The sequence below is a fragment of the Pleurodeles waltl genome, chromosome 12, assembly GCF_031143425.1.
Source record: "Pleurodeles waltl isolate 20211129_DDA chromosome 12, aPleWal1.hap1.20221129, whole genome shotgun sequence".
Taxonomy (NCBI): Eukaryota; Metazoa; Chordata; class Amphibia; order Caudata; family Salamandridae; genus Pleurodeles; species Pleurodeles waltl.
The window spans coordinates 525,415,355-525,437,910 of NC_090451.1; the positions used below are offsets into that span (position 1 = coordinate 525,415,355).

Consider the following 22,556-nt stretch of genomic DNA (forward strand, 5'->3'; position numbering starts at 1 on the left):
ACCACTATTTTACCTCTAAGGGGAACCCTTGGACTCTGTGCATGCTATTCCTTACTTTGAAATAGCACATACAGAGCCAACTTCCTACAGCAAGTCTTCTTTCATTTTTATTGGGGGGGGGGAAGAGTTCTTATCTTCCCTGTGTCCTTTTGAATGTTGAGCCTCCTTTGAGTATAGTCTGGCTCCATTGATTCTAGTTCTTGTCCGAACTTATGTCCTTGCATTTGGGAGGACAATCCCTGTTCCTGTGTAGGAACCTGATTTCGGTTCCGAGGCTGGATGTTTCGGAATGGAAACCTTTTCAATAGCCTTTTTCGGCTCCGACAACACTTTCTTTATTTGCGGCGTCGTGGTCTCTCGGTGCCGACCCATTTCGGTGCCGCTGTCTCGGTGCCGAACTTGCTCGGAGCCGCTGTTTCAGGCTCGAGATTGCTGTGTGCCGGTATCTCGACTAGTCGGATGACTTCGACACAAGCGTGCCCTTTTTCAGTGCAGATGATCGGTCACCTATTTTTCGGGTTAAGCCATGGCCTGTTGGCAGTGGCGTCCCCTGGGCTTTTGTGCTTTTCTCGTGAGTTTTATGTTTTGACGTCTTACTCACGGTTTTAGGCGTTTCTTCGTGATCGAGCTAGTTCGAGTCCGACTTCTGGTTGGAGAAGGTTTCTTCTTCCTCCTCCAAATGCCTTTGTCCTGTCGGCGCCAACACCATTTGCAGTCTTCTCGCTCTTCGATCTCTTAATGTCTTCCTCGATCGAAATGCTCGACAGGCTTCACAGGTATCTTCTTTGTGTTCTGGAGACAGACACAAGTTACAGACCAGGTGCTGATCTGTATACAGATACTTGTTGTGACATTTAGGGCAGAAGCGGAATGGGGTCCTTTCCATCAGCCACGAAAAGACACGTGGCCGGGCCGACCAGGCCCCGACGGGGGATCGGAAAAACCCCGAAGGGCCACCGGAGCTCCTAAAAAGTCGGTGTCGATCTGTAGTAACTAACCCGATACCGAACGCAAACAATACCATCGAATTTTCCGAGATTCTAACTAACTTTCCGAATCGAAACACGGAGCGAAAAGGAACACGTCCGAACCCGATGGCGGAAAAAAAACAATCTAAGATGGAGTCGACGCCCATGCGCAATGGAACCGAAAGGGGAGGAGTCCCTCCATCTCGTGACTCGAAAGACTTCTTCGAAGAAAAACAACTTGTAACACTCCGAGCCCAACACTAGATGGCGGGATGTGCAAAGCATGTGTATCTGCAGCTACACATGCCATCGAACATATATATATTTATATTTATATTGTGGGTATAAAAGGTAATTTTTGATAGTATGTGTAAATAGTGTTAAAGTTATAAGTGATAAAATAGTTCTATACTGTGCCGGGGTATACTGCGGTACATGCCTAGCAGCATGCATTATCCGAATGGCTAAAGGCTGTCTATACAAAACGTAAAAGAAAGGCATGTCATTCTCAGCACACCTTTGCTGCATTCGGCCTTAAATATAGGTAGGCATTTGTTTTTATTGTTGTTCACTACCCAATACCACATTATTAAAGTGGCAATAGAAAAATATAAACATATTTGTCTAACTATGTATGTTTGCAGGACTTTATGAATTGCATTGTTTAAAAAAAAAAAAAAAAACACAAACTAGAAAATGCAGTCATTTTTTGTTCCTAGATATCTATGTAAAGAATCAAATATGTAAAAAATGTAAAACACTGTAGTACCCTAAATTTGTAAAATACTGTATAGTGTTTTTTAATTTTAACATTTATTTTAAGTACTGCTATGCACTTTAAAAAAATAAAATATATATATATATATATATATATATATATACACACACACACACACACACACCAACTTATAAATAATTTTCCTTAGCCATTACCATTTACATAAAGTTGTAACCAGCAGGGAAAAAATATAAAACCTATTACTTACCTATATCTAAGGGCATAACGCAGAACACAGCCAAAGTGTACTGAAACATGGCTGCTTTTAATTTTTGTAAAGTCAGTCACTAGCCATTGACAACGCCTTGTCATTACTATGTATGTGCTAGTTTCATGGAATACAGTGAAACTAACTGAACCAACTGTGAAAAGAGCCTTAGCCTACTTACCTTTAGCCCCCAAAAGGATCATGTGTGCACCAGAAACTATATTCCTGCCAAATTTTCATTCCAATCCATTCAGCTGTTCGCTACGCAGGAGTGCAAACTTTATGGAAAAAGCATTGGTGCCTAAACAAGTTTTAAGACATTTCTCCCCCACCCTTTTTTTTTTTTAGGTGGAGCCTATGTATCACTTGGGCTGTCTCTTCGAGACATGCTGTATTCACTCTGTGGGCTTACAGCCCTCAAATAGGCTTGCTATTTTATGGCTCCATTGTCAGTCTATTCTTTCTTCTTTCGTTTATGGCATGCGTTTACATGTTTTCTTACCATCACCCACTCTTATCTCGCTTCACACTGCTCACTGTTCACATACTCATTTAAACTGAAATACCAAAAGTTTCCACAAACACCAAATTCTCTAGATCTAGAGCTTTTCTTGAAAACTATATTTTCACATGTTCTGATCACAGTGCATGTGATTTCCGGTAAAACAAGTGATTCATGTATTGCTCAGCAGCATTCAATTCCAACAGCCTATTTTTATTTTATTTTATTTTTTGTGGTGATGTGCAGCTAGAGGTCGCGAGGCAGACCGGTTCTCTCAGGCTTCAATTTAAAACACCCAGGTCCTGTCTTGCAGATGAGGGAGGGGTGCATTTTCTAATTTCTACTCCATTTCACTAATCCCCCAGTTTTGCTAGTTGTATAAGAGATAAATATTTCACTCCCATTAGTGATACCGCAGTTCTCCAACTCCATGTTAGACATTACAATTTTTTTGTTTTCATGGAAGAAACGGTTACTGCAATCAGAGTGAGAACTAGTAGGTCTTTCAGCTTTTACTATAATCAGACTCTTCTGCACTTGTCCTAGGCTCAGAAAGGTGCTGCGTCATATTGGACTCTTATGCTCTCTTTTGGTTCATTGTTACTTAGATTAATGCCTCCCTGCACCCATCTAGGTTTCTTTGGGTCCAGCTGACTTTCTTTCCTTCTTGTAAATGCTATGGTACCTCTTGGTTTTCTCCAGGACTCTTCATTTGCCAGTTCTCCAGATTGCACAAGTCTGAGTGGCATAAAAAAGGTATATAGCTGCATGTCATCACCTGCCAATTTGCAGGCCTGTACTTACTGTTGCTCAAATGTTTCAGCAGTGTCTGCGTAGGTGTGTTGTACATGCGCCTAATCAGATATCAACCTCATTAGGGGCGCAGGTGTGGGCCGAACCCCAAAGGTGAAGCTCAGCACATCAGTATTTTCAGTAGTCATACGTACATAGCTACTGCATTACCCCATTGAAGGGACAGGGACCTACCAAGACCACTGGCCACCAAGAGTCTGGTTGCCAGGTTCTGGGTGAACAACATCTGCATAAGATATAAAGAAAACACTCCTTATAACCCAGGTTAAAGCGTAGGTGGGTGTCTAGCTTATATTACACAGCTTTCACAAGTCCTTTTGGAAGTAGTGTTCTTCTGTAATGTAACTGATGTTCATGTAAAGCGCTCCAGTACCTTTGGTTGAGTTTGTGGTACATAAAACTGCAAAAAGAAGCTGCTTAACTAGGCCATTAGCAAGGTTAAAGGCTACACGTGCAAGTAGGATCAATAATCAATCTCACTCTTAATTGAGCATTAACACTAAAGGAATGTCTCTTTAAAAAAAACATAGTATCAGCAACACATCATTAAACAGCACACTTTAAACAGAACAATAAACAGTGCCACTGGTGTGTTTTTAAGTATCACCTTTAGTCATTTTTAAGCTCAGCTGCATGGGATTTACAACACTTAGAACAATTTTAAGTATTGTCTTCCCTTCTCTTTGTGTGATAATATTTATAGATTGTGTTGCGATTGCATGTCGCTTTAGAGTGCTAATAAAAACTCACGCCAATCCTCACATAACCTGTCAAGCATTATTATTTTTTATTTATTTATTTTATAAGTTTCACACAGTCTTTGACATAATTTGTCATGCCGGATAACCAAAGCAGTTTCATATGGAAATGAAAACAGTACTTCAGGGCACAGCTTACTGAGTTAGCCATTGCATTCAGTAGCTGAATTTAGTTGCACGCAGGTGCTGGTAGGGAATAAGGGAGTCAGGCACCCTGGAGCAACCAATGCTGTACAGTAGCGCCAAAAGCTACTGCCAGAGCCAATAGGTTCCAAAGGCGATATGTACTGGCTATGCCAAAGCTTGTTTTCTTTGCACTCTTGACGAATCTCTGCGAAACTTTGCATCATCCACCAATGCAGAAAAAGGAACATAAAATGCCATGGAGATTTGTATATATATTTCACTTAAAAAACCCAAAGGCTACAGGGACTTTATATTTAAGTTCTGAATTTAGTCGCACAAAATGAGAGAAATTCAGCAGTTCTAAAAAGTTATTTCAAGTAACTATACTCGTGCCCTTAACATGCAGTTTTTCTCCAATATTTTGCTCCTAATGTTCGCTTTGATATTTTTATTGATGTTATAAAAGTTATCAGTGCTGTAATTTCTGGGGTAACTAGCAGTGCATGGCAAGGGCATGAGTTATAGTTACTTAAAATGACAAGCTATAACTGCAGAATTTCTATGGTTTTGTGCGACTTAATTCAGAATCTCACTATAACCTCCCTGTAACCTTTTTTTTTTAAAGTGAATTTTAAGTTTTTTTTAAATTCTATTTCCCCAACTGTAATGTCCCTGTAACCTTTGTTTTTAATTTTAATTACTATAAGTTAATTCGCTAAACGTGCATTTGCGTGCAGGCTAGGCCTTGCACCCAATCCCTCTAACCACCCAACCACGTGCACGGCCCCTATCCTTCGGCCAGGCCCTGCAGCCACGTTCCTTTAACCACCCAACCCCAAGCGCGAGGGTTGGCTGGAAAGAGAAGAGAGAGAAAGAGAGGAGAAAGAAAGAAGAGAGAACCTTTCAGTATTTATCTTAAACATTTGAAGTTGAAAAATATTAAAGCAGGCAAATGACCAGAGACACAGACTAGAACCCTCAACATTCATTGTGAGTCAGAGACCCTAAGCACTAGTCCACAGGTGCCTTCTTAGAGCATTGCATCTAGAGGGAACTTTGACATTCAATCCAAAGATTTTGTTGGGTAAAAGACTTAAATGTTCCATCACTAGGAATGTTTAACATTAAAAAAACACTAGCAAATATAGAGACACTTTAATGTCTAACCTATTTTAAAATTGGTTTCTAAACCTAGAGGACCATGGGGGTTTTTAGCCTCAAGGTCCACATGGTCTTAGCCAGCTTCAGACTCCAGCAGGAGCAATGTTTCAAATCTATTTTCCTGCATGCATATTTGACAGCTCCTGCTTGCAGAAAGCAGAGTTATTTTGCTTGCTGGGAGCTGTTTTGGGGGGGGGGGGGGGGGTCTGCCTCCCCACATCCATTAGCATTTAAGCCCTGGGGAGGTAGCGATCCCCGGATTTGGATGTTAAGCCCCAGAGAGGCGACTGAGCCCAGCGGGCCCACCGGCATTGAAACTAAAATAAGCCCCGGGGAGGAGGTGGTCCCCTGCACATAAAACTGCTCTTGGGAGGGGCGGGTGATTTCAAGCACTTCCCTCAATTTTACATGCCCCCAGGACCTGACCCAGCAGGGGGCTTCTTAAAAGCAGGCAGAGGAACCCACGCATTTTTTCTTTTTAATAATTATTTTTACAGCGAATTTGCGATGTTGCCAATTTGCAGCAATTTTCTTTTTTTAATGTTTTTAAGCCCATTTGGAGGGGGGGGGGGGGGGAGGTGTCAGCTTGTTCCTACCCTGGCCCCTTTTTTTAAAAATGTTTTTTACCTGGGACTAAGCTAAAGCAGAGTCCCAAGATGGCATCCAACACCTCCTGGTTTAAGTGTTGGCAGCCAATCATAGCTCTGTAGATCTCTGCACAAGCTTTTATTATTCACAAAGTCGCCGGGGACGATCTTCCCTAGATATACACATTTGGATTTCCTTTAATTTCTCTTTAAAACTTCTGAACGGATTTATACCGAACAACAAAAAGCGTCATCTGCGTGCCAAAAGCTACGCTTTTTGCCAAATTTCGTGTAATTCTGTCCGACAGAAGCACTTTTTTTTTTTACCCCTTTTAAAAACTGGTATGACAGTCAGTTCAGTTGCTGTGTTTGATGTTTCGGGTTGGTTCGCCTAGCCGGGGCCAATAATGGGGGGGGGGGGGGGGGGGAGGGGGGTAACACCAAAATGCTTTTCCCCCGTGCAATTTCTATAGGGCTTTTTAGACAACTACAGCCCTCACAGCTGGACGGAATTACAGCAAATTTGGCACAAGTTTAGCTCTTGGTCCAGAAAGCCCCCTTTTTGTAATTTGGAGGAAATCCCTTCAGTAGTTTTGGAGTTATTTAAGAAAAAATAAATTTGTATATCTGGGTGGAGCCTAAGCACAGATCTCATGGTGAGATGTGACAAAACAATGAAATTTTCCAAAAAGAAGAAGGATAAAGTTGGGTCTTGTTGAGCATGGAAAGTTTTGGGGTGATCCGTAACGTGGGGGCTAGAGGGGCGGTAGGGAAGAAAGGAGGGGAGGGTAAAAAAAATCTTGCGTTTCCCATGTTAACTCCTATAGGACCTTTAGACACACCTGCAGCCCGAACCACGGAAAGAAATTACAATTTTGGCAAAAAAGATAGCTTTTGGTCTGCAGATCACTTTTTTCTTTTTCTTAATTTAGTGTCCACTCCACTCAGGCATTCATGCACCCACTCACAGACCCACTCCAGTCCCCACTCACATACTCATGCACACACTGACATTAGTAGCAAAGTCCCCATTTTCCCAGGAAGATGGACAGCTTACTAAAATAAATCCCCTCCCCTCCCAAGCGTGTTTCCCTGCCGATTTTGGAAATGAGTTTTATGTGCATGGCGTTGGATGATTATAGGGAGCTAGCCGCAGGCCAGGCCCTATGGCCAACCCCCGCTGCTGACATCTAAAGGCTGTGCTTGGCCCGAGACTGGGTGGTTATAGGGGGTTGGCTGCAGGGCATTGCTGCAGTCTGCGGCCAAACCATGCAGTATACTGTGGCGGTTGGATTACGGTAAAGAAATTAAAATAAATGTTTAAAAAAAAAAAAAAAAAAAAAAAAAATGGAAATTCACTGAAAAAACTTGCATATTGCCCAACTAGTATTATGAACTACACTGCACAAAAATAGACCTGTTCAAATGTATTAGGGGCATTAAGGTGAAAAAGTTTTTTTTTATGTTACAACCGACGATGGTGGTACAAAATACCACAAGAGCAAATAATCAACATATGCTCCAGGCAGCGGATGTGACCCTCTGTGCTATGATGCAAGAGCTAGCAAATAAAACTCTTGGTATGGAAAGGCCAGTGACAGTCAATCCGCAATGAACAGAAAAGAGATATTTAGGAGGATGATCCCTACAAACCAAAGTCCAAATTCATACCAGTGATGCCTAAACATGCTGTGGACATTGACTGACCAGGTAATTCAAGATCTAAAGCAACTGCTTATTAAAGTTAATAAAAAAAATAATTAAGGGGTTTTGACCATCAGAATATTATGCACCGATGAGAAAGTTGAGATCATTATCTGACTGTATTATCCAGAATTCGGACAAAGGCGGCAATTTAGCTTTGTGGTCCAAGGAGAAATATCTGTTGGAGGCCCAAAAAAAACTGCTCAACAACACGCAATGCTATGGTTACCAGCGAGAGTATGAGAGAAACATATAGAGAATATAATAAGGAGTTACTGGACAGGCGAGATCAAGCTCTTATTTTTGAAACTCTATGAACTTGGAACTCCAGTGTTATTATTTGATACCCAAAATCCATAAACACAGTAAAATTCTGCCAAGGCATCCCATAATCTCTGCAATTGTGAGTGCCTTCGAGAACACTTCCAAATATGTTGAATAATTTTTTACAAGACTGTCAGCAGCTACACATCCTACGGCCAAGAATACCGCTTAATCTCCAAAGATGTGGCAATACTGTATACCAGCATTCAGCTGGGATAAAAGCAGTACAGCACATTTTTGGGATCTAGGCCTTTAAATTTATGGAAGCACACACGGTTATTAAAGATGATCCAATGATGCCTAGAAAGTAACAATATTTTATTTAACAAGGAATTGTTTCACCAGATCCTTAGGATCATGATGGGCTCCTGCTTTGCACCCATTTGCATATGGGCTGGAGGGAGGAGCAGGTGGTCAGAGTCGAATACCATCAAGAGCGTGTACAAACATTGTGCATTGGAGTAGATAGATTGACAATCTTTTTGTGGTGTGTAGGAAGTTGGCTCTGTATGTGCTATTTCAAAGTAAGGAATAGCCTGCACAGAGTCCAAGGGTTCCCCTTAGAGGTAAGATAGTGGCAAAAAGATATACTAATGCTCTATTTTGTGGTAGTGTGGTCGAGCAGTAGGCTTATCAAAGGAGTAGTGTTAAGCATTTGTTGTACATACACACAGGCAATAAATGAGGAACACACACTCAGAGACAAATCCAGCCAATAGGTTTTGTTATATAAAAATATCTTTTCTTAGTTTATTTTAAGAACCACAGGTTCAAATTCTACATGTAATATTTCATTTGAAAGGTATTGCAGGTAAGTACTTTAGGAACTTTGAATGATCACAGTAGCATATATACTTTTTACATAAAACACAATAAGCTGTTTTAAAAGTGGACACAGTGCAATTTTCACAGTTCCTGGGGGAGGTAAAGTATTGTTATTTTTAGCAGGTAAGTAAATCACTTACAGGTCTCAGTTTTGGGTCCAAGGTAGCCCACCGTTGGGGGTTCAGAGCAACCCCAAAGTTACCACACCAGCAGCTCAGGGCCGGTCAGGTGCAGAGGTCAAAGAGGTGCCCAAAACACATAGGCTTCAATGGAGAGAAGGGGTGCCCCGGTTCCAGTCTGCCAGCAGGTAAGTACCCGCGTCTTCGGAGGGCAGACCAGGGGGGTTTTGTAGGGCACCGGGGGGGACACCAGTTCACACAGAAAGTACACCCTCAGCAGCGCGGGGGCGGCCGGGTGCAGTGTGCAAACAAGCGTCGGGTTCTCTGTAGATTTCAATGGGAGACCAAGGGGTCTCTTCAGCGGTGCAGGCAGGCAAGGGGGGGGCTCCTCGGGGTAGCTATCACCTGGGCAAGGGAGAGGGCCTCCTGGGGGTCACTCCTGCACAGAAGTTCCGTTCCTTCAGGTGCTGGGGGCTGCGGGTGCAGGGTCTTTTCCAGCCGTCGGGACTTTAGGTTCAGGCAGTCGCGGTCAGGGGGAGCCTGGGGATTCCCTCTGCAGGCGTCGCTGTGGGGGCTCAGGGGGGACAACTTTGGTTACTCACGGTCTCTGAGTCGCCGGAGGGTCCTCCCTGAGGTGTTGGTTCTCCACCAGTCGAGTCGGGGTCGCCGGGTGCAGTGTTGCAAGTCTCACGCTTCTTGCGGGGAGTTGCAGGGGTCTTTAAATCTGCTCCTTTAAAACAAAGTTGCAGTTCTTTTGGAGCAGTGCCGCTGTCCTCTGGAGTTTCTGGTCTTTCTTGAAGCAGGGTAGTCCTCTGGGGATTCAGAGGTCGGTGGTCCTTTGGAAAGCGTCGCTGGAGCAGGTTTCTTTGGAAGGCAGGAGACAGGCCGGTAAGACTGGGGCCAAAGCAGTTGGTGTCTTCTGTTCTTCTTCTGCAGGGGTTTTTCAGCTCAGCAGTCCTCTTCTTCTTGTAGTTTCAGGAATCTAAATCTTTAGGTTCAGGAAAGCCCTTAAATACTAAATTTAAGGGCGTGTTTAGGTCTGGGGGGTTAGTAGCCAATGGCTACTAGCCCTGAGGGTGGGTACACCCTCTTTGTGCCTCCTCCCAAGGGGAGGGGGTCACATCCCTAATCCTATTGGGGAATCCTCCATCTGAAAGATGGAGGATTTCTAAAAGTTAGAGTCACTTCAGCTCAGGACACCTTAGAATGTTGAAATAATGCACTGTAGTTGTTAAGCAGCTCTGGAATATCTGCCCACATGGGCATGACCTATTATATGCAAGGCACGAGTGCTTTGTTTTACGTTACGGTTACATACTGAAGGTTGAGGCAACTGTATTAAGTGGTAATTTTGGCAAATTCGGCCCATTAGTGAGATCTCTGCACTACGCAATTTATTATATTGATTTTAACATATACAGCCATAATAGTGTTTACATTAGTGGGTGTTGTAGATTGCCTGTAGGAAAAACAATTGCACTAAGCCCTTTATCATTGTTAATTATGGAGTCTGATACGGTAGAGAACATTCAATTTTAGATATTTAGTAACAAAATGGTTAGACTTGACAGATATAACGATGGTTTTAAACTTATTTAAGTAAGTGTTTACCAGCTTATACCTAATGGATGACCAGCTTTCAGGTGTGTTTTTACCAGTCCACTTAGGCTATACTGTGCACTTTATTTCCGTAGCCAGGAGCCTGCTCTCGGTTACTGATCAGTACATGATAACATAGCACTATGCACTTTAGGAATTTCTTTATTACGGATTCAGCGCATGATTGCTTTGTGAATCATGAACGTTCTTCATTCAATATATTGATTGTCAATAGGATTCTAAACGTGTTTTTTTCCCCCAAAAAAATTGACAATTTTTTTCTAATCCACATTTGAGTTTTGAAATTTCATGTCAAATTGTAAAGTTGTTTTACCCAAGTTTACTGCCCTTTGAGTGTGTTTTTATTTTGCCTTTGACATCGCGCTCTATTATTGTTGTAAATATAAGCACAAGATTGCGCTTCTCCGTCAGTGAACAGGGATACATAGTTGAAACGCAGTTGGAATAAATAAAAAGGTTTAGAGCAACTCAAAGCGTCAAGCATCGGCTTCTTTGTTGGAATTGAATGAAGAATTGTTGAGGATTATATATATATACATATATATATATATATATATATATACACATATATATACACACACACACACACACACACACACACACACACACACAATTTAAGTGCAAGTGGTTTTTGAATTAGTGAAAGTTATTGCATTATGTTAGGGCTTCAGGGTTACTGTACAAATGCATCCACTTTGGCCATCTATGGCAGACAACAAAAATTCTTCTGACAGCTTTCCAGTCAGTGCCTCATCCTTCAGACGGGGATAAAAGTAATACCACTGAACTTGGCAACCTGTAAACAGCTGCAAGAGACGACTCAGGGTGAACCCTCAACAAATACCCTTTTTTTTATATTCAAATGATCCTCTAAACTGTTGCACCTGGGCCTTTTTGCAGGGTCATCCCCAGTCTTTTGCCTCCTTCCTCCTGATTTTTTAGACCAGTTTTTTGTTGGCTTCAGGACTCTGGGAACTGTACCAATGCTAAAACAGTGCTAAAGTGCATTTGCTCTCTGTGTAGATTGTACTGTTGATTGGTTTATCCATGATTGGCATATTTGATTTACTGGTAAGTCCCTAGTAAAGTGCACTAGAGGTGCCCAGAGTCTGTAAATCAAATGCTACTAGTGGGCCTGCAGTACTGGTTGTGCCACCCACTTTAGTAGCCCTGTAAACATGGCTCAGACCTGCCACTGCAGTGTCTGTGTGTGCAGTTTTAAACTGCCAATTCGACTTGGCAAGTGAAGGCATTTGCCAGGCCTAAACCTTCCCTTTTACTACATGTCAGCACTCCTAGGGTAGGCCTTAGTTTGGCATGACACAATTTAATTTGTTGAAGGGGTCCTCAGATTTTGTAGTTTGTATGGCAACACAGTTAGGAGGAAATCTCCACAGCCACCACCCTGTTTAACTCATGTTTACTAATTTTAATCAACAGAAAACCTGAAACAAAAACAATATTAAAATAAATTACCAATATGATGGCTAAAACACAATATAGAGCCGCTGTTTTCGAAAATGGGGGGGGGGGGGGGGGAAGGGTTGTTCTGACGAGTTAATTTCTGTCTCTAGAAGACTACTTGACCCCCAACACCTACATTTTGACACCAAAATGAAATATATAGGTATCATGGTTCCTGAAACATTACATTACATCATTGCAAACATCTGCCCATTTTTAAAAACGTCATTTCAGAAGAAAAAAAATAAAAATAATAATTCAGCCCGGGTTTGCAATGTCTATCCAATTTAAAATCACTTCTCTATTGATACAAAAAACAAATCAAAATGAAAATCTCTGGACAACAATTTTTATTTTCCAGCGGTATATTAAGGGGCCAGGACTAGACTGGGTCAGTCAATCACAGGAGTCCATAGACCCAAGTGGCGCAAATCTATTCAGAGTATCCTACATGAAGGGAACTGCCTGCTCTGTATTTCTACTTCAGTGGGCGCCAGATCCAGATTAGGTGGAGCAGAATTCAGCCTATAAAAATACTCCAATTGTAAGGCACAAATAGATGATTTGGCAAACAGATTATCAGACTCAAAAATGCATGCAGCCATGGCGGCCCTACAAAAGTTCATGATCACACAGTCCCCCATGAAAGGCTTTAGGCCCACTTCCAATCCAGTTCACTCGCCTGACCATATTAATCCAAGTGCCAGGAAGTGCCCCAAGGGGTTGTTATTATTCCTTCAATTTTGGGGTAAATCTCATCCAATACACTTTGTAGCCCACAGGATTCTTTAGTCTGGGCTGGTTCGTTCAGAGGCTGACCACACAATGCTCTGGGCTAAGTTACGCTGCCCAAAACCAAACTTCCTCTTCCTTTTTGGGGCCTGCAGGTGGGTTCAGGAGAGGATAGCAGCCTGTGAATAATTGCAGTGGTAAGACTGGAATGGCCCTTACTAGTCCCTGGGGGTACATCCTGAGCAACGGATGAGACCACCGAGTTAGATACAGGGACAGAGGTGGTAGCATCATTGAGGCCCACTGGGCAAATGGTCCCTCGTGCATGACCATGTGAGGCCCATTCTTCTTCTAAATTCACAGTCTCTTCAGAGACCACACTCATTTGCAGAGGACAGGTATGTTCAGATAAAGGACTTACAGCACATTGTCTTTGGAACTGTACCTTCCTTGGCAGAAGGGGCCTCCTTCCTGGGACTAGCTTTGCGTAGTTCAGTATATGTGACGAAGATGACCAATATACTTAGGGCTTGATGTTAGGTGGGGGGTGTAGGAAGCTGGCCCTTTGTGTTGTATATAAATACCATGTAAAGGGTCAAGGGGTTCCCCAGTGAGTGAACAGGTATTGCTATGTAATCCAAAAGTGCTCTATTTAGGGGTAGTGTGGTCGAGCAGCCTCAGGATTAACACAAAGGAGTGCAAGGCATCTACAAATACACACAATAGTCAATAAATTAAACATGACTCAAGAAGGCATTCCACACCAATTCATAAAAAATTGCAGGGAATAGTAGGAAGCTGGCCTGGTGTGTGGTGGACACCTATGGCGTTGTCACCATATACCAGGTCTTCCCTTTTAGTGGAGTGTAGGCAGTGTCTACGAAGCAAGGGCTCTCTAGAGGTAGCTATAGATCATCAGCAAAGATTTATCTAGGAGACATGCAAAGCTTATGCAATTCCACTATAGCCACACAGCACTAACACACATGAAAGAAACCAAACGGTGCAAACAGGTTCATGCAAGGAGGGCACCAAATGTACCCTTCAAAGCAAACCGAAGGCTTGGGGAGGCTACCCCTTCTAAGCCTTGTAACACCTATTTCCAAGAGAGGGTCTTACCTTACTTTCCCACAAGAAAACCTTTGTTCTGCCTTCCTCTGACTCAGCTGATCAAGCAAGAGGGGGGCAGAAACCTGTCTGAGGGGTGGCAGCAGTGCAGGCTGTCCTGAAAACCCCAGAACACTGGTAGGAGTAATACTGGAGATCCTCTACGAAACCCCCAGAGTGCATGGAATCATACAACCAATACTGGCAATAGTATTGGGGCATGATGCTGACATGTTTGATACCAAACATGCCCAGGTTCGGAGTTACCATTATGTAGCTGGACACAGGCAAAACCGCTTTGGGTGCTTTTTAATAGAGATTAGTCACTGCAAATAGAGGCTGCAGGCTCTGGACTGTAGACCAATCGGGTTGAATCAACAGCGTGGCTAACGCCTCGCAATGCTCGGGCACAGGTTGGTACCTTTGGTCCTCTTCTCCACAGCTCAGAGGCGACAGGCAGAGAGGTGTCTTTAGGTGTTGGTTTTCCTACCGCGACCAATCCGGTAAGAGGGGCGCTGTGTGCAGAGGGGTTTGAGGAGTCCAGGAGGGGTGATACCACAATGGACTCTGGCACCTGTGGTCCACTTCAACTTGGAGATTAGGGATGCAGTGGTGACTTCAGGTGTCGGGTTTTGGCAGTTCCGGAGGCTTCAGAGTCCCTTCTTTGGAGTTTGCTGGAGAACAGGTCTGCTGTTCACTAGAGGTCTTGAGGCTTATTTGAGGGCAGGCAGTGTTCCCACGTTTCTGGAGTCACAGCTGCAGGACAAGTCGACTTTAGTAGAGATTTTCAATGAGAGATGCAGACAGGCCGGCAGGGTCGGTACCAGGTCAGCTGCTTCTTTTCTCCTCTTTTGCAGCTCTTCAGTGTCCTTGGTCTTCTAAGGTCATCAGGAACTGGTTCTCTGGTGCCAGGGGCTCGCCTAATACTGAATTTAGGGGCCTTAGGGGTGTGTAGGGTACTAGCCAATGGACTGACCTTTGGTGCCACTACACCCCTACGTGACCACTTCTTGTGGGAAGTTGGCTTACCCCGTCCCAGAATTCCTAGGTATGCACTCACAAAGAGGACTACCTCTGAAATTGTGTCTCCACCTCACAGTAGCACACCTTCAGGGTGTTACTAGCCTGAAGGTGGCACGTCTACGTGACTAGCTAATTTTCCTGCCTGTACAGGTGCCAAGCGGGCTCTGGACAGGGGGAGGTGGCTTCCTCTCCTGTGAGGGGAGCCATATTTGTATTTCAAAGGCGGCAGCCCTTTGAGACTTGCCGCCTTACAAAGGCTAATCAGTGGGTCATTCTGTAGGAGGGTGTGTTACACCCCCTTCAAGGACATACTTTTGTTCTGAACCTCCCTGAGAGCAGAAGACTCTCACTCTAGGGTGCAAGAACCACGTCTCGGGTAGCAGGCTGGCAGAAACCAGTCAGCAAGCACACCATTGACTGCTAGGGCTTCAGGGGGCACCTCTAACGTGCGCTCTGGGTGCATGTATTGATAAATCCATCAATGGAATCAGTGTGGGCTTATCTATATGAATTGTTCGATACCAAACATCCCTATCTTCAGTGAAGCCATCATGTAGCTGGAAACGCGTATTGACCAGTGTTCCAGCACATGCATTTAAAAAAAAAAAAAAAAAAAAAATTGCTTCCCTGGCCACTTACTATGTCTAAGAATTGACAGACATAGTAGGGGCAAAACTGCTCTTGCACATATGCCCTTACATGTAATATAATGCACCACACCTTAGGGCTGTAAGGCCTGCCATAGGGGTGACTTACAAATATTGCATACAGTGTTAGGGAACATGGCACACAGCCTGTGTGCAGTGTTGAGTTTTCACTTTTGTCTGCACCAAGGCTCGCAGCCTGCAATGGCAGCCGTCATGTGCTGGGCGAGGGAGCCCTTGGGGTGGCACAATTTGTGCTGCAGCCCTTAGGAACCCTCTTTAGCACATCAGGCCCTAGGTACCCGCGGTACCAATTACTAGGGAATTACAGAGGGTGCTAAAGGATTTGCCAACTGGGATCTAGCACTGGGTACCTGGTTAGCAGGAACCCAGTGAACTTTCAGTTGAAATCACATCAGATACCAGGCAAAAAGTGGGGGGTAACCATGTCAAAAAGAGGCACTTTCCGACACCCGCACCTCCCTCAAGCCCAATGATTCCCTGTCCTAAAAGCTCATTGCTTCACTCCACATGCTATTGTCTCCCCTATGTTCAAGGTTTTGTATTTATCGAACAATACAGGCTCATTTTGTATGCCTCTCCAGTTTTCTGCACCAGTATTTCTCCTGCCACAGAATGAGGTTGTCTGGTTTGGGATACTGTGATGTGGCGCATAGAAAGTACCAAACATTTTATTTTAGGTACATTGAAGAAAAATAAAAACATAAAAGAAATCAAAGAAGAATATGATGCAATGGTTATATCTATCCTCTACTACTTCCAGTTGCACAAATAAAGTCAATTGCCACTCACCAATAAACTTGCTCCGATCCGCAGTGATCCTGTACCAGATATGCTTTGCACAGTCATGTACTGTGAAAGGATAAACACAAATGTATTAGAAACTATAGCACAAAGTATATATCAAAACACAGGCAGGTCTGCTAGTCACTACATATACACCACAAAATAATGTACTTGTTAATGCTGCCAGGGGTAAATCATCAATCAGGTCTGTGTCAGGGTGCTGTCAGGTTTCATAGACATGATTGCTTAAGAGGCATCAGGTCTACAATTGATGTCCTAAAGATAACACCCTTAAGGTTAGGTATGTTTCAGGGACTTGGATTGGGACATCTGCTCAGGGTAAACTAAAAAGCAAATTATGTTTTGTCATAGTTTTAAACAGATGAAAATTATCACTAAGTGGTTTTGGTTGCTAGGAAAGGTGTTTTGAAACTATCCTCCTAGGAAAAGGAAAAAACTAAAAAAATTAAGGATGAGTCTTTTTTTATCTGATGTCTTGGTTTAACAGTTCACTTCTGTTGTAGATTTACAATGTACTGCACTGACGTTTACTGCACATTAGGTCAAGCATCAAGTTCAACACTTGACATATGTTCATGCAAAATCTTTACGAAAAGAAAAAAAAAAAAAAAAAGGAGACTTGTCTTCCTGTGTGATTTAAAAATTTCAGGCTGGAGCCTACTTGCTTCGGCAAGTAATTTGAAAATAGTTGTGGGGAGATTCCAGCACACCCGTCACCTACCCCACTTCCTCTGGCACATTTTAAATCTATTTTGTGACTATGGAAAAGATCTGGGCAAATTTTGCTCCAACTTTCTGCTGTAAGTGTCTTTCATGTTGTGGCTCACATACAATGTGTTTTTCAAAAAAGTTGAAAAGGTTTATAATTTCTGAGATGCAGCACTGAATATGGTTTCCAAGTGTGACAATATGTTAGCAATAGGTGGTTACCATTAATCGAGATCATCTGGCCATGGTTTGGTATGTTTAAGGTTTCTGAATCAAATGTGGAAGTCTATTAAGGTTTATATATGTACAACCTTGATTAGCCAAATTCAAGATTAGATGAATGAACAAAGCCCCCAGGATCAAACTCTGCATGTGAACAAGCACACGGTGTTAGAGAGCGTTCCTCAAGGAAAATGGAAAAGGCTGAAAAACACCAACTAAAGGGAAAAAAAAAAAAAAGTTACTTACCTTCGGTAATGCATTATCTGGGAGAGACTGGATCTAGCCACAGATTCCCTCCTTTAGAATCCTCCCCAGGCGCAAGACTGGACCCAGATTTTTTTTTCTCATAGCACGTCTGCGCATCGTAAGAGGGTGTTGCGCGACTCAGTATGGACGTCGTCCACTGGATATGACGTTGACGGAGTCCATATAATCCCTCACCGATGAGCCAACACCAGTTTCTTCCGTGAGTATTTTCCACGCCTAAAATGTGGAGCCACATGTAGAAACTGCCTACTGAAACAGTGTGCTAAAATAAAAGACACTTGTGTTGAATAATCCCTGAATTCTTAATTCAGGATGTGAAGTTCCATAATGAAAAGTTTGAGACAAAACGAGGACTTGGTTCGCAGAGCAGGGAGGATCGGCGGTTGTTAAGGAATCTGTGGCTAGATCCTGTCTATCAGATAATGCAATACCCAAGGTAAGTAGCTTGTTCATCTGATAGAGACATCTAGCCGCAGATTCTCTACCTTAGATTCTGATTCCAAATACCAGAGGAGGGTCTGCGAACGGACTCCATTAAAAATAACTAGAACCAAACCGGTCTAGAACAAGAGAAAAAGACGGGACATTCAGAATAATTTAGGTGCAATAACACACTCTACAACACAAAAACCTGTAGAAGGAACCACAGGTAAATAAAGTCATAAGACATTACAAAGCATGGGAATAAGATTATCCATGTTAGTATGACAAGTGTGTGTCAGAAGCCAACAAAATGAATACAAAACTATTTGTACCCTTAATGCTCATCCCATAAGAACTGTGGAAAAGACCACAGCAATAAGAGACAAAGACATTGAATGTATGAGGATAACATTAGCCACGACAGTAGGACTATTTAGCGAAATGACTGAGGATAAGAGCAAAATAATATATATTCAGACTCTAACTCTGTGTTCAATACTTGTGAAACACAAATCAGCAGGCTGAGTAATTTTCCTTATTAAAGTGTATCCTAGCCAGACCTACTTATAAATCTATGAGGCCCTTCCTCATAATCAGCGTTCTTATCAAAAGGTAAATCATACATACTGAGACTCCCACAAAAGTACACATATCAAAGCATCATGTAAGGGATTTAGTCAGCCAATTTTCCTCCAAAGGAGGCTGGATAGCACTGTCCAAAGGGTTTTGTCAAAAATTCTCCCCTTTACCCTCACAACTGTGCATTTCCGTGGGAAAAACAGTAATGGATTGTATAGGGACAGATGGAGAATTGTCTAAAGTAGACTGCTTCATAGGCACTGCATCCAACACCGTTTGGTGCTATATCGACGTCAGAAAGGGTAATGGGTTGGGCCCAGTCAATGTCATCGTCTAACCCGACGCAAACGGTGGTAACCAAAGGGCTGTGCACTGGCTCAAGTCGTATAACGGAATCAGAGAGCCCAACTGTCACCAAAGGTGAACTAGCCAGCAAGGGTTCAGTCATGGCATCTCTCACCTCCATTGGGAGGCTAAGTCCTAAAGATTTCATGCAAAGAATTAGAATATTCATGCATTTGGGCTAGAATTTCCCCGGATCCAGGAGATTTAGGGAGTAGTGGGGAGGACTGATGTAAATGCTCCACAGCTGAAGGTTCAAAGCTTGCATCGGAGACTAACTTACATTTTGAACGTTTCTTCTTCGAAGCAGCCAATGACGTCGAGAGCTCTTCGATCGGTCTCTGGACTTAGACGAGGACTGACGCTGCTGCTTTGTCTCCATTAGGCGCTGAAAGAATTTTCATGCAGCGCTCTCAACGCCTTTGGCCGAAGATAACAGGAGCCACACTCTTCGGAGTCATGGTGTTCTCCAAGGCACCACATACAAATGGTGTAAAGATCTGTGACGGACATTTGTCTGCCAAAAGACCCACAGGACTTAAACCCTGAAGAAGACTTTGCCAAAAATCACCCTAATTCCTCAGCAAACTGTTGAGATGGGCTGATAAACGGTCCCCCAAGAGCTCTGGATCCGCGTTGCAAGCGCAGAAAGGAAGGAACTGACGTCGGCAAGAGGGGTTATAAGGACTCCATCGACGTCACATCCGGTGGACGTTGTCAATACGGAGTAGTGTGACAGTATTACGACGTGCAGATGTGCCATGGGTAAAAGAATTCTGGATCCAGTCTCTCGCCTGGGGAGAATTCTAAAGTAAGAAATCTGCAGCTAGATGTCTCAATCGGATGTTAATGATAGGGGTCATAGTGATGGAACCAAGAGCGAGATGCTCAGTCCTCATTGCCTCACTTCACTCTCCCAGAAGAGTGGCATTCAAGGCAGCAGCACCTTCTAACAAAACACAATGTACTTTTAAAACAGCACCCGCCAGTAATGTGTTTGTGTTTTATTAGTGAAGACTTCAAAGAGCGCCCACTTGAACTGAACACTTTGCAAGGAGTGTTTCCGCAATATTTCTGTTAATAATGTACTGAGTTTATAGTGAAATTAAATATCTGTTCACTAAAATCAAGTGTGCCCTCATTACAAGATTTATTATGGTTTACAGAATACTCACATAATATACACACCAAGTCTCAATAATTCAATTATCAGGAAATTAAATGAAGTGAGTGCGTATTCACAGTTTCCATACCCGGCCACTTTTGACCACCTCACTGTTGTCTCCTAGTGCCAGCTCTACAGATGCCTTGTTGAACTCTGCCAGGCCGGCGATGGGTAAATATTCTTTGTCTAGCTTCTTCGCAGTCAACATAGCCTCTGCCTGTAAGAGGAAATACACAGAACAAGGTTACCATCTTGCTCTCAACGAGTGACACTTTAATAATACATTGATTCAGAATCAAAACTTCAGCTGCCCTGAACTCCAGGCAGTTAGGATCAGACATACAAAGAACGTAGTAGCCATTCAAGATGCTGCACATGGAAAGGCAGAGTGATAGAATGGAACCTCCTAGCATGCCCCACTTGAGGGATCTGGGGGAGGAGATGTTGGCAGGCCCTGCACTCCGAGCTGAATCTGAATGACCCAGTCATGGATGCTTTCTGATATTATGCACAAGCCAAATCATTCTCTTCCCAATCCAGGATGAGATAACCAGCACAAGATCTAGATGATTTTCCTTTCTCAGTGAACCGTTTATCTCCGTACAAAGCATAAGCAATTGTAACATAACCCATTATGAGCCACAAGTACCCAATAACATTAACACTTCTGCACTGAGGCTTAATTGGTTTTTTATCGGTTTCCAATTTATTAATGCAATTCATACATTTACTCACGAAAATCGTAGGATTCTGGTTTGGGGCAGTAACTCAAACTATGAATAGAGTCTCGGATATAGAGTATCTGAATGAAGGCTGTGCTTACTGGCGCTAAGAGAAAGTGGATCTGAGCACTGAGGACCCCAAGTGTTGCTTTCTTCTAGGTCATTCGCACTATAGAGAGAATTATTATTCTACACTTCCTCTCGATCTAGGCTGCACCTTATCAAGTAGACATTGTTTATCTGATGCACTTGCTGTCAAATATTCTGTGATGCAAAAACCTAGGGATATTCAAATTACTCTTTTGCCTTTTGGCTGCTAGTCTGGGTGAAGCATCTAGGGTCACAGTTAAATAGGGAGATGTGTTATCTTTTGATCATTTTCATGGCAATTTTCTTTTTTAAAAAATAAATAAAAATAAGCTCACTTCTATTCCACGATTTTTCATGTCCATCAATCAAACCTGTTAGCAATTACATTTTCCATCTTGGAGCCACCAAGCTTTATTCACATGCCATTTGGGGAAGGACATAGTATTGCCTATTTACTCAAGTCCTAGAATGGTTTGTCATACTGGTGAGGGCCGCAAAGGCCCAGCCAAGCTAGTGGGCGCACAGTCCTGTTCCATTCAAACGCCAGGAACGCACCCTTCACCACTCAAAAGCACATTTAAAATGCAAACTCAAAGTGGGAGCAGGTACTTCTAGTGACTCTATTGCCTTCTAATCTTCCAAGTGCGTGAACACAAATGAGACATTCAGAAGCACTTTGAAAACACACAAGAAAATTCTTATTGTTGAACACACACACTCAAAAACCTTTCAGACTCTCACCCTCAGTGAACACAGTCAACTCTCAAAGCTTTTTTTTTTATAAAAGAGATGGAGAGATGAAACCCTAGCTTGTCCACGTACCAAATGTCATCTTTAAAGTAAATTCTGTTGGTGTAACAAAATCTATACACTGACTGAGCTTTTACATCAAAGCAAAACATTTAGAGTATGGAGCAAACTTATCACTGACCAGCGCAATACACACAAATTGTTGGATTGGAAATACTAGCGGGGTTGGATAGGAAGGTGGGGTAACAGTAGTCTTATTCAATTAGAAAGGTGCATGTGATGATCTTTGGAATGCAGGTAAGAAAATAATGAAAATACAGATGCCATCTATTTTGTTATCCCTGAAGCAGGAGAGCATAATTGGCAGAGCGATCCCTAGATCATGTGGTGCAAGCTAAAAGGCCAACACATTTGTGGTAATCTTTATTCTGTGTGGTTGATGCAAATGCCCGGGAGATGCCTTAATATCCTGTAAAGTTTAAAAATGAAATCTAAACAATGGAGTGAAGTTTTTCCAATGCAGGAACCAGAGTATCATCATACCCAGAAATATAATCAGAGCAAAATTAGCAGGACTTGCCACTGCTGCTACGTTCAGCAGACTGGTGGTGAACCAGAAAACAAGTGCTTCGATCACTGGCCGTTACCTACACTGCATCCACTTGCCAGCCTTACCTTGCGAACACTGCTCAGCACAAACGGTTTGCCATTGTCATCCCGGTATGCCCCTACACCGAGATTCATTTTCTTAGTGCTGGTGTCACGCTTGAAGGCCTCAGTCACCCCCAGGATGGCATCTGGGGGGCCCATCTCCACATGGGCCCAGCAGGAGCTAAGGAAGAGAGAGAAAATTGTAAATAGCATGAGTATCTCCAAGCGAACAGTTTCACACAGGGGAATTCCCATCACAACTGGGAACTCATTTTAAATTCTTTCCAAGCAAAGGGATGGCACTTCTTGAAACGGTCCTTTGCAGTTTCAGGGATACGGACATCTC

The 22,556-nt window shown here is 43.0% G+C and overlaps 1 protein-coding gene across 1 annotated transcript in view; it reads right to left on the bottom strand.

Moving 5' to 3' along the window:
• The window catches only part of GOT2 (glutamic-oxaloacetic transaminase 2), a 217,982-nt gene that overhangs the window by 156,914 nt on the left and 38,512 nt on the right, over window positions 1–22,556 (bottom strand). The window contains exons 2-4 of the mRNA XM_069217465.1: window positions 22,235–22,391; window positions 20,086–20,214; window positions 16,277–16,336 (exon numbers count right to left, since the gene is read on the bottom strand). Of these exons, the coding sequence (XP_069073566.1) occupies window positions 16,277–16,336; window positions 20,086–20,214; window positions 22,235–22,391 (346 nt within the window). The remainder of the gene's footprint in view (window positions 1–16,276; window positions 16,337–20,085; window positions 20,215–22,234; window positions 22,392–22,556) is intronic.